The sequence below is a fragment of the Varroa jacobsoni genome, unplaced genomic scaffold (assembly GCF_002532875.2).
Source record: "Varroa jacobsoni isolate VJ856 unplaced genomic scaffold, vjacob_1.0 scaffold_193, whole genome shotgun sequence".
NCBI lineage: Eukaryota > Metazoa > Arthropoda > Arachnida > Mesostigmata > Varroidae > Varroa > Varroa jacobsoni.
Genome location: NW_019213095.1, coordinates 392,138 through 407,705, shown reverse-complemented (window position 1 = coordinate 407,705; position 15,568 = coordinate 392,138). Strand labels below are relative to the sequence as shown.

At 39.8% G+C, this 15,568-nt stretch overlaps 1 protein-coding gene and 1 long non-coding RNA gene across 2 annotated transcripts in view; one reads left to right on the top strand and one right to left on the bottom strand.

Annotated features, from left to right (window-relative positions):
- The window catches only part of LOC111273070 (uncharacterized), a 33,408-nt gene that overhangs the window by 8,807 nt on the left and 9,033 nt on the right, over positions 1-15,568 (top strand). Inside the window, exons 2-4 of the mRNA XM_022854764.2 lie at positions 5,035-5,853; positions 10,993-11,173; positions 12,255-12,346. Coding sequence (XP_022710499.1) covers positions 5,049-5,853; positions 10,993-11,173; positions 12,255-12,346 — 1,078 coding nt within the window. The 5' untranslated portion in view covers positions 5,035-5,048. The remainder of the gene's footprint in view (positions 1-5,034; positions 5,854-10,992; positions 11,174-12,254; positions 12,347-15,568) is intronic.
- On the bottom strand, positions 10,957-13,244 carry LOC147753833 (uncharacterized). The gene is made up of 2 exons (XR_015315974.1): positions 13,022-13,244; positions 10,957-11,169 (listed from the first exon to the last, which is right to left on the bottom strand). It is a non-coding gene; the product is annotated as an uncharacterized LOC147753833 (long non-coding RNA).

Below are 15,568 nucleotides of genomic sequence, written 5' to 3'. Positions count from 1 at the left end.
TATATAGTGGATATGCTGTTTAGCCTTCTGCCTTTCTGAACGAGCTTGGTAGCATCGCCACTCGTTGGCAGTGACGGCGACGCCGGTTGCAGCAGCAGTAGAAGTAGGCGACGGCGTGGCTTATGCCAAAGATGCAAAAATGCGTCCCACGAGTTCATTTACAGTTCGGGATTTTCAATGAATCGCGCGGCTCCACCACTGCATTATATAATGATCTGTGCCACCCTTACATGAAGGGTGTAACAAAAGTACGCAGATGATGGGTAGAAGCATCTGCGTCTGTCTGCATCGTCGCAGAAAAACATCACACCACTCTCGTTCTGGCCACTCTCGCCACTTCGAACAGACCAATGCTGCTGATACTTTTGGAACGCTGCAAGAAAACGACACACATAGATATTACCATGTAGCAAATGGCGACAGCATAGCCAGCCATAGATAAGAGATAGAAAATACAAAGCAATATATGTATTTCACCGTTGGGGAGTCACCGGTAGCACCAGGCCACACCCCGAATCATATACCGGCACTATTTCTTGTACCTCATTACTATTGTTATTATGGCCGCCATTATTATCGTTGACGGATAAATGACGTCACGTTACGAATCCAGCACCATTTTCCTCTATATTGTCAAGGGATCGTTCATCACATTTCCGTTTCTTACGAGGGGCAACACGGCAAATGCCGTATTACTCTTGGCTGTTTACTAGGCAGTACGTTAAACAATAATTCCCTATTTTCGTCGTGCAACCGCTTTACGCGTATACCAGCAACTCTTTTGCTACTCACTTACCACGTAAACGTAAGTCAACAACAGCCAAGACATAGTGACAGACTTCGTCGCCGAAAAAATTGCTCAGCCGAAGGATGCGATATCATGCGTTGCGGTCACTGCGCTCCTCTAGATTTCGCTTTGCACATAAACGCGACGTCGGGCATAGAGGAAGTGGTCCCAAGACTTTTGTCTAGGAATAGATCTGGGCGGGTCATTGACCATTGATCTGATGTACCAAATAGACGGTCAATTATATAATCAATCTATAAGACATAAAACGAATAAGTCGACGTCGAAGCCATCCCTTGTTACGTAGCAGTTGGTGATGCAAGCATACCCCCTCATGGGCAGTGGGCCGAATCGCGTGGTCACTAAATGGGCAAAAGTATATGAAAAAAAGACACCGTTCATGATGACTGAGGCGTATGGTAGAAAGTATTTCGTGATTTACACATTTCTGCTGAAATGAAACGATTTCTGGGAGGTACTATGCTCTTGGCGTAGCAATAAACGAATGATGTTTTACATATTATCGGCAGCGTAGTGATCATTTCCCGTTCCTTATCTATAGCAGCTGCCACCATGTTGAGATTCAGATACGTGCTAGGGTTGTGATTGCCTCGTCGCCGTGATACTCTTTAACTATGAAACGTGGAAGGCTGTGCTACATAAATTCAGAAGTGGCCGAGTAACGAAAAACACTTCACCATAACCTCTACGCCGACAGTTGGGTTCGATTGATCGATTAGTGGTAGTTTTTGGCCATAATCGAGTTTCGTTCCATCATCGACGAGAAAACGGGCTTTAAAATTCTCCACTTGGAAATATCCAATGTTGCTAACACTGAAAAAACGCTATTCTCGTTTCATCAATATTAGGAGACGTAAATCGCAGCAGTATTTGGACCGTCGACGATAAAAAGTCGTCCCGCAGCAGTCATATATATATATATATATATGCGTGTCATGATCATGCATGTGCTGATTGTACGTAAAGTTACGCTTATTTCTTAAATATAACTTGCTCGAGCAATATTAATTCTTTCAATGCGAATTTATGCCAGACGCTTTATTTTATATGGTACTGCCACGCAGACACAGTTTCGACGTGGCAGAGCAGTAACGCTGACCAGTCTGACGGCTGCGGCTGTGCAAAGGCGAAAATCATTAAGAGCTGGCCACTTATAGCGTGGATACCTGAATTTCAGGGCGCATATCAACGCCGTTCCTCGTATAATCGTGAGAAATCATCAATCAATTTCCTTTGCATACTTACTGTGAGTCGTGTAATAAAATAGGCAAATGAAAATTAGGACCAAAATATGCAAAGAAATAATTCCGTTCTATAAATCTTTAGAGGCTAACATTTTCAGTTCCCAAAGTGTATAAAGCATACCAAGACTAAACCACGTTACCTGCGTGTTACGTTTTCTGCAGAATCATTTAAATATAATAGAGCTTAGGCAATATAATAATGCAAGGCTCGATTTATTTGTAGTGGGGAATTTTATGGCACAAAGAATAGATAGAAACCTCCAAATTGACAAAACAAATTGATGCTAGTAGCAATAGTAATTACCTGACATACTGTTTGGTAGATTTTTTTTAGCACTAGGACAATAACGTATGGATTTGAGCAGTCTACACTAATACCAGGTGTTGCTCTATTGTAAACGTCCTTTATGTCGCTTTCGTACATAACCGAGTGTCCCGATAGACGTCTAGAGACTACCGTTATCGTGAAGTTCAATGAAATCATATCACAGCTACTCTTTATACGTGAAGTCCCTGAAGGTAGGCGAAGTGGCCATTTATGGTGAAACTTAATGGACGTCTGAATCTTCGAAACGTGTGTTGCTCATTTCCTCTAGTTCTCAGTTGCACATATGGCCGCAAGCTCGGGTTGATCATGAAACGGTAGAACATAAATGCTCTGTAAATATATCGTGCCATCATAAAAGTCTGATGAAGACCTAAATGAAAGCCTAGTAGTGTAACCTTCTAAGGCAAAATCAAGCGAACTAATAATAAGATATTTTATGTCCTAATCCAATATTAAATATGTATTATAAACTTTCGCCAGTAACGTTGATATATTACTTCTATCCTTTCTCTATGTTATAACATCTTCACGTTTAGAGACGGTATGAGAGTACGTAATGTATTAGTCGCTGACTTCGTCAATGTTTTCCTAGGGAAAGCTATGAACTCTTGACTTCGTGTCCGATGCTGAGATCGCCTAAAAGACATTGTGTTGATGACGAATTTTGATATGACCAAAACATTATCCCTATCCTTACAATTCGTTTCGACATTAAGTTAGGTATGTTTACCAAGTTACTACAAGATGGCTACTGCTTACAGGTTCATCTGTCTCAAACGCTGAAAGTGTGCTACGGCGAGCTTAACGTAACGCTTAGTACCTGGAAAGCACTCTACAGGACGTAGCCTGATCAAAGTGCCGCATCACTTAATTCGAGATGCTCTGAAACTGCATTTGTTAAGGTATTGCCACTCGGCAAAGCTGGCGATGTTACCAGGGTATCAAAAACCTCGTGCACCTGGTGAATGAATAGAACTCACTCTGAAAAGACCTACCAATGAAGGATTGACTGCACGAACTGTGATAAGACATAGAATATTAGCAGAGTGTCGATCTAATATAGACGCTGGTCTTTATTGAAATAAGCCATGTTCGTCGCTGGTTCCTTTATACTAACGAAAAGTAGAATGGCTAGCGGCAGCAGCAATGATTACAACTATTGCTATAGCATGTACGGCTGCTATAAAGAAATCTGGCGATATTTAAAACTGAGCTAAAAAAAAAAAAGCATCAAACTAGTTAACTAGGATGATGATTTTTTAATACATGTTAGGGGGTGTTCATTTTTAATTTCTACATATTTGTACCAGCGTTCTGGCAGCTTCTGGGTAGCTGTGTATTTTTATAATGCAATTTCTTTACTTATGACTGATCAAGGTAAATCGATAGTTCGGATTCGCTTGCCCACCAGTCGACCTTTATAGAACATAGAAATCCCTATAATCATATGATAAATTCAAAAAATAAACGGGTCAAACCCAACGTTGGATATTCCTTCCGGTGAGTTTAGGGTTTTCAAGTAACCACACTGTGTTCTTTCTATTGCCGTGCCAACAGGCTATGAATTTCTTGAGGAGCTTGGGATGGTGGGTCGTATTTATTGTTCCATCTTCGGTGAGTATCTCATACTGTTGTTAATACCACCATTGCACTACGTCCACACTTACTGAAACCGAACTCGATGCTGTTCCAAATTTAAGTTGGTCCCTTTCACGTTGGCGGTAACAACTGAGCCATCCCTTCACTATGGCGATCGTATACTACGGGCGGGCCTTTTGTTGATTAAATTTGCAGACTTTACGTCAAATATACCAAACTGATTTCTAACAGGCATGGAGTTAATTTACAGAAGACCTTTTTCCACTCAGTTTGCGCATTTTCAGTATTTAGATTATAACGCTATAACAGCTTATATCTCAATGCCAGTTTGTTTTTGGGTAAAAGTCTTCTCGGTGGCGGCAAGCCATTCATGACCCTTGGGTCCCGATATCTGGTCACGTGTTCGTTGGTCCTCAGTACTCCAATTTCCATTCATGTATTATGCTTTCGCTTAAGGCATCCATGCCTAGTACTTTCACCAGTCTTCAAAAAGTTCCTGCAACGCTACGGTCTTCGAGGAACAAACCTTGATCGACCATTGAGTGCTGACTTTCGAGACTAAAAGATGTTTTTTCTTCTAAACCTATTTCTCCTAAGGTGTATTCACTCACAAGTTTTTGGAAGATTTAGGTTTCGTCTGCTAACAGCGCGTAGTCCAGAAGATGTTCAATTCTGCAGTCCGCCGGATTCGTCTGCAACGGCCTAATATTATTGTTACTACTAAATTAAAATAAACAAGCTTCAAGGAGGCCCAGTGCATATCTTACTGTTTTTCTTACTGTCAATCTCGATATCTGAATCGTGACTACGGGAAGAAGAATAGAGGTTATTCCAGCATTTTCACTGATGTGTTTGACGGTCTCGAACTACCTTTGGGCAACATTAGCGTGTCGTGCGGTTTGCATAGTTATCAATCGGTTAACGTGTAGATGATCGTACCTTGTCGTTTTTGCTATCACTTTTGATAACGATTTAAGTACCGGGTTTTCAGATGGTTAACACTGGAATCTAGCTTGCATTCTTAATGTTTATTTAATTGCGCTATTGCCTTACAGATGCGGACGGCGTGATGCAAGTTACCGTTCTCCTGGCTGTGCTGGGGGGACTCCTCCGCAATGAGGTGGTCAACGCAGACCCCCTTGGCCGACTTGGTTGCCACTACTATGAGCACGCTCTAATATTCAACTGTGACGGATCTTCATTAGATCGGGTTCTTGAGGCTGTTCGCTATTTGGAGCAGAAGTTTAGTCACACAAATCGAATACCAGTACGACACGTCAACCTGCTTCATGGAGACTTTACCGAGCTGCCATTTTTTCTGTCGAAATTCAATGATACGCTCGAAGGCATTCGAATACACAATACAAACTTGACACACATTTATCCAGACGCGTTTTTAAGTCTCTCCCGAGTGCGGTTTCTTGATTTAAGCAAAAATAACCTGACAGCAATTCCATACGCTGTAAGCGCGCTTCACAACCTGCAGTTCCTGAATGTATCATCAAATCGGCTTCGTACTCTAGAGCCACGGTCTCAGTTTTCCAGTTGGAGAAGATTACGGCTTTTAGACCTATCAACTAATTACATTGACAAGCTGGAATTCCTCGACCTTAGCCCATCGTCTTCAACCATTGAGCGTATTCTCCTAGACAACAACGATATACAGTCAGTGCCACAAGAATGGAACTCATTACTAATGCCTCAATTAAAGGAAATTAGTCTAAACAATAATGCCCTCAAGACAATTCCTGTGTTTCACGCGAGATATGTTCCTCGATTAACGACCGTACGTCTTCGCAAGAATAATATTGAAACATTCCCATTTTATTTTATGCCAACCTCTCCGGCAGGAAATCTAACCGTCGACATGTCAGGTGAGTCAATGCTGTTTCAAAATTTCAAAAAACCTAGAAACGCTTTTTTGCTACATATATGTTCAACAGTATTTCTATTAGAAGCATGTTTAAAATTTCTAGTCCTCGATCGTTTTTTTAAGGACGAAGCATGTAAGTTTATATATGTGTACGTGTTTTTTGTCCCTCCCGCATCAAATACCTCATCTGTTGTCATCAAGCAATGCTGCATTAATCTATTGCCAGTAGAGTTGGGACTGATGATGAAGAACCGAAAAAGACCCATGCTCCTGATCGGGACGCGTATTATAATTAAATATTGTAATAATATTACCATATTATAGTGGTGTACCCCTGAGTTCAGAGCACAAGTTTTTTCGGATCTGAATCTTGCAAAGCCTGTGTTATTTGGAGCAGTTACTATTCAGTTGCTAAAGCTGTAGGCTCGCTAAATGTCGGTAAAAGCTAAAAGCTCTAGGGTTAATAACCCCACAAGGCTACACGGAGCGTAACGAATTTCATTTGAATTTTTTTTAAACCTTATTGCTTCCTACACTGATATCAAAGGCTCAACTAACATGAAAACTGATGAAGTTACTGCTGATGACTAAATACGATACCTCGTGATTGAACTCTTAACAAGTGCACTACCATCTTACCGATATTGATACAAAGAGATCCATTCTTTAGTTCCCCATATTTTTCAATTTGGATTTTACGATTTGTTCCTTTTTTGGATCCCAAGCTGCGCTCTAACACTGCGACAATTTTTTGACCATGAATGACTTGTCTGATTGTTTTACACGTTAAAAAGGACAGACGATTTCTGAGTGGAACAGTGGACTAATTATCAGTGCATAATTATTAAGACAACTTCTCTATACGTGTCAAAAGACACCTACAACATTCATTTTTACACGGTATATCAGGCAGAAAATTGTTGTACGATCATTAAGTTAAAAACATTATATATATATGGCTATGTCAGCTAATGAGCTGAACTTAATGGCAAAAATAATCTTGATCTTACACTGAAAACTCTCTGAATTCCTTAAACACATGTCAAAATATCCATTGCATCATGCTAGGAAGAGCTCGAAAGATATCGTTAATTGAAAGGACCAAAATAAGTTGCTGCCAATACATCCCGGAGTGAGCTAAGCACGAAGCACAAACGCAGGACAAAGTTCTTCAGAAAATAAAAGCTAAGAACAAAAGTTATTAGGACCCGTTAATTAGGTGAATTTTTTTTAGATTAATCATCACACAACTGAAATGGCAATGTTGAAAGCTGTCGCTATGATAAAGTCGAGTATTATTTTATGAACTGTATGATCTTTCAGTATTATATAATTAATTATAACGTCGCATAGGTATTTCGCCACTAAGTATCTTCCAAAGTAACAAAATGAGACGAACTAATCTAATAGTCAACTAAGTAAGGGTAAGCTGAGAAGCGTTAACGATTTGGTCATGTGCTGGCTCCGATATGTGTCGACGTTTGTAAAACAGAAGCACAAAAAAGCCAGTTCTTTTGATGGCAGAGACTGTCAACCAGAGAACACGAACATTGCCTTATGTTCTTATTGCAATAACAAGGACATTAGCTGCAAAAAATGACTACTTGAATATTTACTACGAATGACATTAGCTGCGTCCGCTCAGCACCACAATCCAGAACAAACTGCTAACCTTCCAACCTTTCAGACTTATCTTCATTTCGTCTACGTAAATGAACCAACTGGTTATCTATTTTGCCTTCAGCGCGCTGTCCGTTTCTTTTCAAAACCACTGAAAGAGCCTAATGTTCCACACAAACTAACACTTAAGACATTATAATTGTTTTTCCTTGTCTAACGGGTTTCGTAACGCCGACACTTATTCTAGCTGAAATTGCTTTGTTTAAATGGACACAAGGACGTCGATGCCGTATGTGTATTTTGAAGCGTTCGAGGGAAGGAATCGGAAAAACATTTTTGGGTAAATCTCATTCCGCAAGGCTGCTTTACGTATTAGAAGTTAGCTTAAGCGGAAAACAGTTTTTTTTAAGAAAAACATATCCAGCTCTTCCTAGAGCATCTGCTACTGGATGATCAGGCCAAACGATGCACTCCGCTATTGATTTATTTATATAAAGAAAAGAGGTGATCAAGAAAAGCAAACGTTTGAACACGGCAGTTCCGAACGAAAGCATCGTAGTAGTAGTTACTACAATTTCAAATGTAACTTCCTATCCAGTCGGCATTTACTCAATAAAATAAATCAAGTTCACCTAAGCCTAATATGCAGCTTGCTATATGAGAGCCAAAGGTCTCAGGCATACAAAATAAAGGATTGCGTCATCGAAAAATGAGACATTCCTACGACATCACAGGTATTGTTGTTATTGTGCGTTTCCCGATTTGATTACTTTTTCCTTCCTGTTCGTTAAACAGAATCAACCTAGATGAGTATCAAAGAAGTGACGCTCGATCACAGAGAGCGAAAAAGTAAATCAATGGATTTAAGCTTCTGCTGCAGCGGTCGTCCGGAAACGAAATAGACTAGTTTTTACAGCTTTTATTATTCTGTTGGCGGCATGTCTATATTTATCACAATTCTGGCCAAATGATAGTATTAAATTGTTTCCCGCAAAGGAACAATTTACCTATATACATTCATTTATCTTCAGATGTGCTTTTGTTCAAACAATGGCCAAAGACGCTGGCTTAAGACGTGTGCTTTTCAGAACGCATTTGGTTCGAAATTGTTCGCCGTCCGTTTTCCTTGTTAGTCCTCAATTATGTTTCGAAATTGAAGCTTCGAAATCGAAACATCTACCATAATGATATTTTGGTCAGTTTCTGCTAAGAACTTAGTTCCTTACGTTCCCCTTAGGCGTGCTGTTTATGTGTCTATGTTCTTTTTCGTACTTAGTTGAATTTAAGGGCTGTCTTCAAAATCTATCATAGCTGAGTTGAGTTTGCTTGCGATAGGGTTTGTTTGCCAATGACAAAGATTAGACAAAAGCGAAAGTTTTTGCTTTTCAAAACAAACTACTCGTTTAATGTAATATGCGTGTAAGATTACTCTTTCTATTACAGTTTTTGATACTACTCCTGAGATTTTGGAGAAGTGTAACGTATTTGTTGATACAAAATACATCAAATGCTATTTCATGATAGGAACATGAATCAGACGTCGAGATTTTTCACCACTCATTGCACTGGCTTCCGTGATCAAACTCGGTCATGATTAGTTGGAGATCACCCGGAGATACAGAGCTTGCATAGCCAAAATTGGCAGGGAACGCAAATTGGAATATTATACGATAAAAAGTCAAGCATGAATATGTAAGTTCTTCTAAATGTCAGATTGTGCCTTGCTTACTCACGTATCCATTCGGTTTCAAGGACCGAATAGAGACGCTAATAGCAAGGACAATTTCGAAAATTAGACGACCAAGTATTATAATTTCGCACGAACATACAGATATGCATTTGGTTGTTTTTCAGAGATATATATGTGCACGTATTTATTTACGTCATATGTGATAATCTGGATGATAAGGACTTCTATTATCAACTGCAGGCGTCATCTTAGATTAGACGCCCTTGTGCACAATTCAAACGAATTATTTTCGTTTTAGTTGTAGTGGTGGCACTTGTAATTGCAATCCGCTGTTTTATCGTAAATGCTTTGCCCGCCATGCGGTTAACCTGCGCTGCGCGAAGCCCTGCTTCTGCCACGGCTAAGCAGTACGATTGGTAAGCTGAACGCGTTTGACCACGTCTCTCCTAAACAAGCTGAGCTAAGAATATAGGTTCAGTGAGTCTTGACCATTACGATACTTAGACTACTTGAATGCACCGCTACGGATCTCTGACCCCGGCTATCTCTGTCTGAATGGAGCTAGGCTGGGCGACCATCGTCGCTGTAGAGCGATAAAATCGTACACAGACATGACAAAAAGTGCCAACATTAGCAATTCTGTCAATATTCGTTTCATTGCCTTCTGTTCTGGTCTTGGTTTCGAGCCATGCGATAGGACAATCAATGAACTAGTCGAACTGGATTTTGATGGCGGCACCCTTTTAAGACAAGGTCACTTAAAGGGCGCGATGAAAACTCAAGTCGAAGTTAGCAGAAAAAATGCAACCCAGAGAATATAGCCGTTGCAGCACGGTAATAACTATACAGCTCAAAAGCTTTGTCTGAAGTCAGCGCTAAATTTCTGTATGCTTTCCGAACTTTCTTCCGTCAAAAAAACGATCGACAATTTCCGCGAAGCATCGAATTATAAATTATAGTGTAGATGTTACCTGTAGAACATGTCTTTGCATATAACATTCCATTATTCTCGATAATATGCCCTTCTGAAGGGTGGTCTATAGCTCAAAACTAACGCTATGCCCACAACTAGGTGCCTTATAAGAGGTTAGAGGCTAAGCAAGACGCGCTGGAAGGGAGCCCCAAAGGCAGGTTCAGTCGTAGGTCTAATAAGATAAACACATTCAGTTCGAGTGGCATACGTGGTATAACAATTATAATATTCAAGATGGCCTGATCATCTAAAATAATATTATAATAATCAAAAACTTTTTTTGTAATTTGTAAATGTTAATACGCTCCATAGGGGTGCGTCGTTTGCAGCTCGACGCTGATAATAGAGAAGGCTGATAATGATAATATATGATTGGAAGAATTGATTTTTAGTCCAACACAGTTTTTGCTCAAAGCAAGTTTTTTCGCAAATAACCTTTTTTTTACACGTAAATATATTGAATTGGCAATCATCGTAATAACAGCGTTATCTCTATATAGCGATTTCTGAACGGAAACTTGTGGTCTATAATGGGGGTGTCAATACTGCTTTTAACTGATTTATGTAGCTAGTGTATAATGGATTCGGTATACCACTCTGATTTATTAGAGATAAAAAGCTCGGTCTTTTTAACTGTAATCTTACATTCATTCTTTACCATAGTTGGCCTGGAAAAATCTAGCTTATAACCTATATGACATCGTTTATAGCTAAACCCGTGATCTGCCTATTCCACGAGGTACTCTTACGCGCATTTCATGTTAAGAACCGCAGCTGCATGTACCAGGCGCTGGACATTAGGGAACTGACTAAGCAGAAAACACATTAATCTTTTACATTTATTTAATGTTTTGCAGGCAACCCTTTACGCTGTGATTGTCAATCGACGTGGCTTCGAGAATGGCGTCTGCAAATCCCAAACGACTCTCTCCATCTTTCATTGCCAAACTGCGCACACCCTGTTTCTCTACGGGGGGCCCACTTAGAAAATATCAACCCCGTGGGGCTCGCCTGTCCCAGTTCACACTTCGCACCTAGGTACACCAAATAAATGACAATCCAAAATATATCGTACGAACAATAACTAACGAATTAGGCCTCCTGGCCTTTTGTCCCACAAAAACATGACAGAAATAAATATTTCGAGTTTTACGTTCGCCATTTCAGCCATTAGGTATTATTACAGACTATAAAGACATGGTTCTCATCCTCAAAATGCTATTCAATTCCGCACCATGGATATTTTTAACGACAGCCTATGCATTGTTTCTGCAAATTCGTTGCGACACTTAAGCTTTACTACAAGACGTTTTACCGTCAAGTTTTTGGCGTGCTAACAGAAGCTGAACCATTATAGAGAATAGTTCCTTCTCACAATCATAGCATACGTGTCGACCTTTCTAGCAAACGAGAAAGCGCTTTTGATGGATCCCTACCAGGTTTAATAATGGAAAGTCGTAACAAATTTATTTGCTTATTTCAAGAGAATCATCGAAAGTAGTGCAGAAGGATTTGTTACTTTTAAGGTCCGTTGTAACATTGTTACCGTGGAACAATTGTGCTTAAGCTTGTTTTGGTATTGTTGATTAGTAACTTTACGCATAATCCGCAGGATATGCATAAGAAATATCTCGTTCACATGCTACCGATACAGTTTATTTCTGTCTGTAAGCCTGTCATTGGAACACCTATATTGGCCACACGGATATTTTATCCTATATAATTTGATCGACTCTGGTTCGTATCCATGTACCGGCCAAATCGACTCAAACGGCTCTGTTTGTGTATAAGGCTGACTTGGAAGCAGATATATTTTTTAGGTAATTTTCTTTATTATTATTTATTATATTTTGCTTTACCATAGATCCTCTCAAGAGTCTATCTCTGAAAATTCCCCACCACACTCTTATATCTTCCCCTGCCTCCTAAACTATCCGATAGATTCGTATTCAATATTTCTTCTAATCTATTCATTATTAATAGAGGAGACAAAGTAAGCTAATAATAATAATGAATTTTAGGAGTAACTTCTGTCGTTCTTTTTCTTTGCTATATCAACATATTTTCGTTTTTGTCAAGTTCTAGAAGTAACGAACACATTTGCGTTTCGACCACTCAGGTATCGGGCTCGAGGCTTTCCAAATCATACAATTTTGGCCCTTACAACACTTGAGCATTCAATTTCCGTCACATGGAAAGTCGACGATAAACGTAAGTAGACTGTTTAAGTTAAAGAAACTTCTACGACTGTTCAAGTCAATTCGTAAAATTGCAAAAGCAATGCAATTATTGAATATATTTTACATTCAAACATATCGTCAAGGTTACGGAGAAAAACGTGTAGAGATAAACGGTCGTTGCCGTCGACGCGCATCGGCTCGTGCAGTTCATACTCGAAGTGCTACATCCCGGTACAAAACAGTCTCTGTCCTCTGTCTATTAAAATCAGCTGTGAAATAGATAGATTTCTAAATTTCTTAACAAACACTGTTGCTGTTTGTTCAACTGCTAACGTTCTGGGATTCATTTTGAGCCCCGTGATTTAATTTAACATTACTCTTAGCGGAAAGCTCTACTTGAATAGTCGTTCACTGCTTCCATAGTCGCTTCCACGCTGCCGTCCACTTAGTTTCAATCGTTGCTGACATGGGCCCGTTCATTGGCAAAAAAACAATGAGAATATAGAAATATGCATAAAATTTGAAATAATTAGAAAAACAAAGTGGCCCTAAATAGCTTCGAGTACTGTATTGTGCTACGCCTCGTCGCAAACGAGAAGCTGAAAAACGGATCACTATTTGTTATATTGAATTAGAATACGGAACGACTAATGGAAGTTATACAAAAAAAATACTTGAAAGAGTCTCCAGGGAAGCGCGTTCTTACCACGGAGGTGTGAGTGGCCAAAGGTGGCGCCAGCAGTGAGTACCTATAAGTAGAAGAAGAGCCATAATTAAAACCTGTTGAATACACGTTCGATCTGTGGTAGCTAATTGTTATAAGTACTTTTGAGTGAAACTGTTAACTGGCAGCACATAGGAAGTAGTTAGAAAAACTGGACCCGGGCAGAGTTTCGAAATAGACACTGGCGGCAATTTAGGACAGAATCTTTAGCAATGGACAACTGCTTGAAACGCACATGTTAGCGACTAGTGGAGAAATTTAATCACTGGCGTAAAGAAAAAGTACGCACAGGCATAATCATGGGCAGGACGCTATACGAACAGTTATTAATTTGGGCAATAGGTTAAAGCTTAAAGGCAATGCATGTCACGTAGTAAGGGTAAAGGCTTGAACAGAGTTAATCAACTAGTAAAAGAAAGGGCAGAGTTGAAGTGAACGTGTGTATGCTCACATACATCTTAAAACTTGAACAGCGCGTCACGCTTACTTTTATTCTTTAAAGGGGGTTGGGAAATTCTCTACGTACGATCGGGTTTAGCAGAGCACACCTTTATTTAGCGTGTGTCAATGAGTGTGGGGCTCACCCCCTGGCGGGTGGACTTTCTCCTGCCGAGACCACCATTACCCATTATTTCTCAATTCCTTTCTTATACGTGACTCAAATAGTTTAACTATTTATATGCGTCCGCCATCATTTCATTAACTAAGATGTTTTATAGCTCTTCCATGTGAATTACGGTATGTTCCGAATAAGGCAGATTTCGTTCATTGCTAACTTGACCAATTTGAAGGCGAAAAAAAATGGTCATGCTAAATATTTCCTTTGTTTGGCTCCGATTGTTCCATGTTTTGTTTCTAGAAGCTCGACCCTGAAATGCGAAATTACGCTAACGGTGACCAAAAAATTGTTTTTTGTGAAAGACCTGAGGAAATCATCCCTACCAACACATTAAGGCACACGCCGTTTCGGAATAATTGGCCAAATGTGATTTTTTCGAGCAAAGTAATACGGTTCCATATGTTATCTTGGGTTGGGCTTCGATTAAGCGCTCATAACCGTGTTCGTAACGTGAACCGCTCAATGTTGAACTTGGGGGTGCAATATCGACCTCAAACAAAAATAGTGTATACCACTCAATGATAAGCTTCCCTTATCCAATATTGATGCTGATTATAAAAGTACTGTTGCTTAAAGCGTTCGATGCTGGATGCGGGTGGTAGTACGGTCCCGCCCGGATCCCCTCTGTGTTTGTGGCCTTGACATGCTTTAATTGTTCACCGTCGAACTAACCGCTCCGTAGCTCCGCCTACAGCCGATCCGCCATCATATCGTCACGATATAAACAACCGCAGGAGGGCCACGGTGATGATAAAACAATGACGGGGTCCCCATCACGATGGCTCTTCGCAGTTCGAGTCGACATGGTTCGCCTAGTTTATGTTCGACTAATCGCAAACAAGGTCTTCTGCCGATAAAATAAGCTGTGCTAACCTCCCACCTAAATATAAGTCTCTATTATTCTTCTGCGGGTAAGCTAATTACGAGACAAAACCCACTAGTGCTGATGAACCCATCCAGATTACCAGCTCAGGTACTGTCACTTCTGTTACTTAGAAGAAGATAAGCTACGAATCGTGTCCACAGAAGGTATTGGAAAGGACCATTGAGAAGAAGTGACAACGAAAAATCGATAGAAAAGGTACATAAAGACACAATGTCTTAATTAAAACGATCAGTTTTAATCTTCTTGTCCAATTTTCTTGGAATGGTCGCTTGACTAATTATAAAATTGAGGTTAATCATACTAGATGCCATAGTAGCATACTTGATTATTTTCAAAAAAACCTCTGCTAATCTTGTTCGATTTTCACAGCACTATTTTTGTATGGCATTTTATCCTAACTGATGTTGATTGAGTGATTATATCTGATAAAGATCCATGACCACTCAAAAAAAGTCAGTTTGGGAGACATAACATACCGCATTGCCCCTAGCAGAGGGATTTTCCGGAGGAACGGAACATTTTGTGGAATTAATGCAAACCCTTATGCAGAGCTTTGTAATATTCAAGACGGCAAAAAATATTCGTCTTGTTTTGTCAGTCTGTATACGGTTTTCCAAGTGAGACCATAGAGGAAACGTCGCCATTTCAACGCATTAAAAATTTTAGCAGTAAACATTGATTCCTAATTCGATTGGATAACACGGATTTATATAAGCTATTTAAGTGAAGCAGTGATAATCAAGAACAACGTTGAAAAAATAGCACAGCGCGCGAAAGGTGTCATGAGATAACACTTTATTAGATAGCTAAATATTGGCACAAGCTGACAGCATGTGCAGAAACAAACAAAAGAAAAGGGACCGACGTATTTAAACAAGCATCTAACTTTTTTTTTTGTAAAGTACGCGTTAAAACGTTTCCAATACTTTAAGCAAAGCGTAAAAATTCATATTAGCCCTAAAGTGTACGTCTTACAAGCAGAGCCTCATGGGACGACCTAAGCGGAATATATTTGTTCTAACCG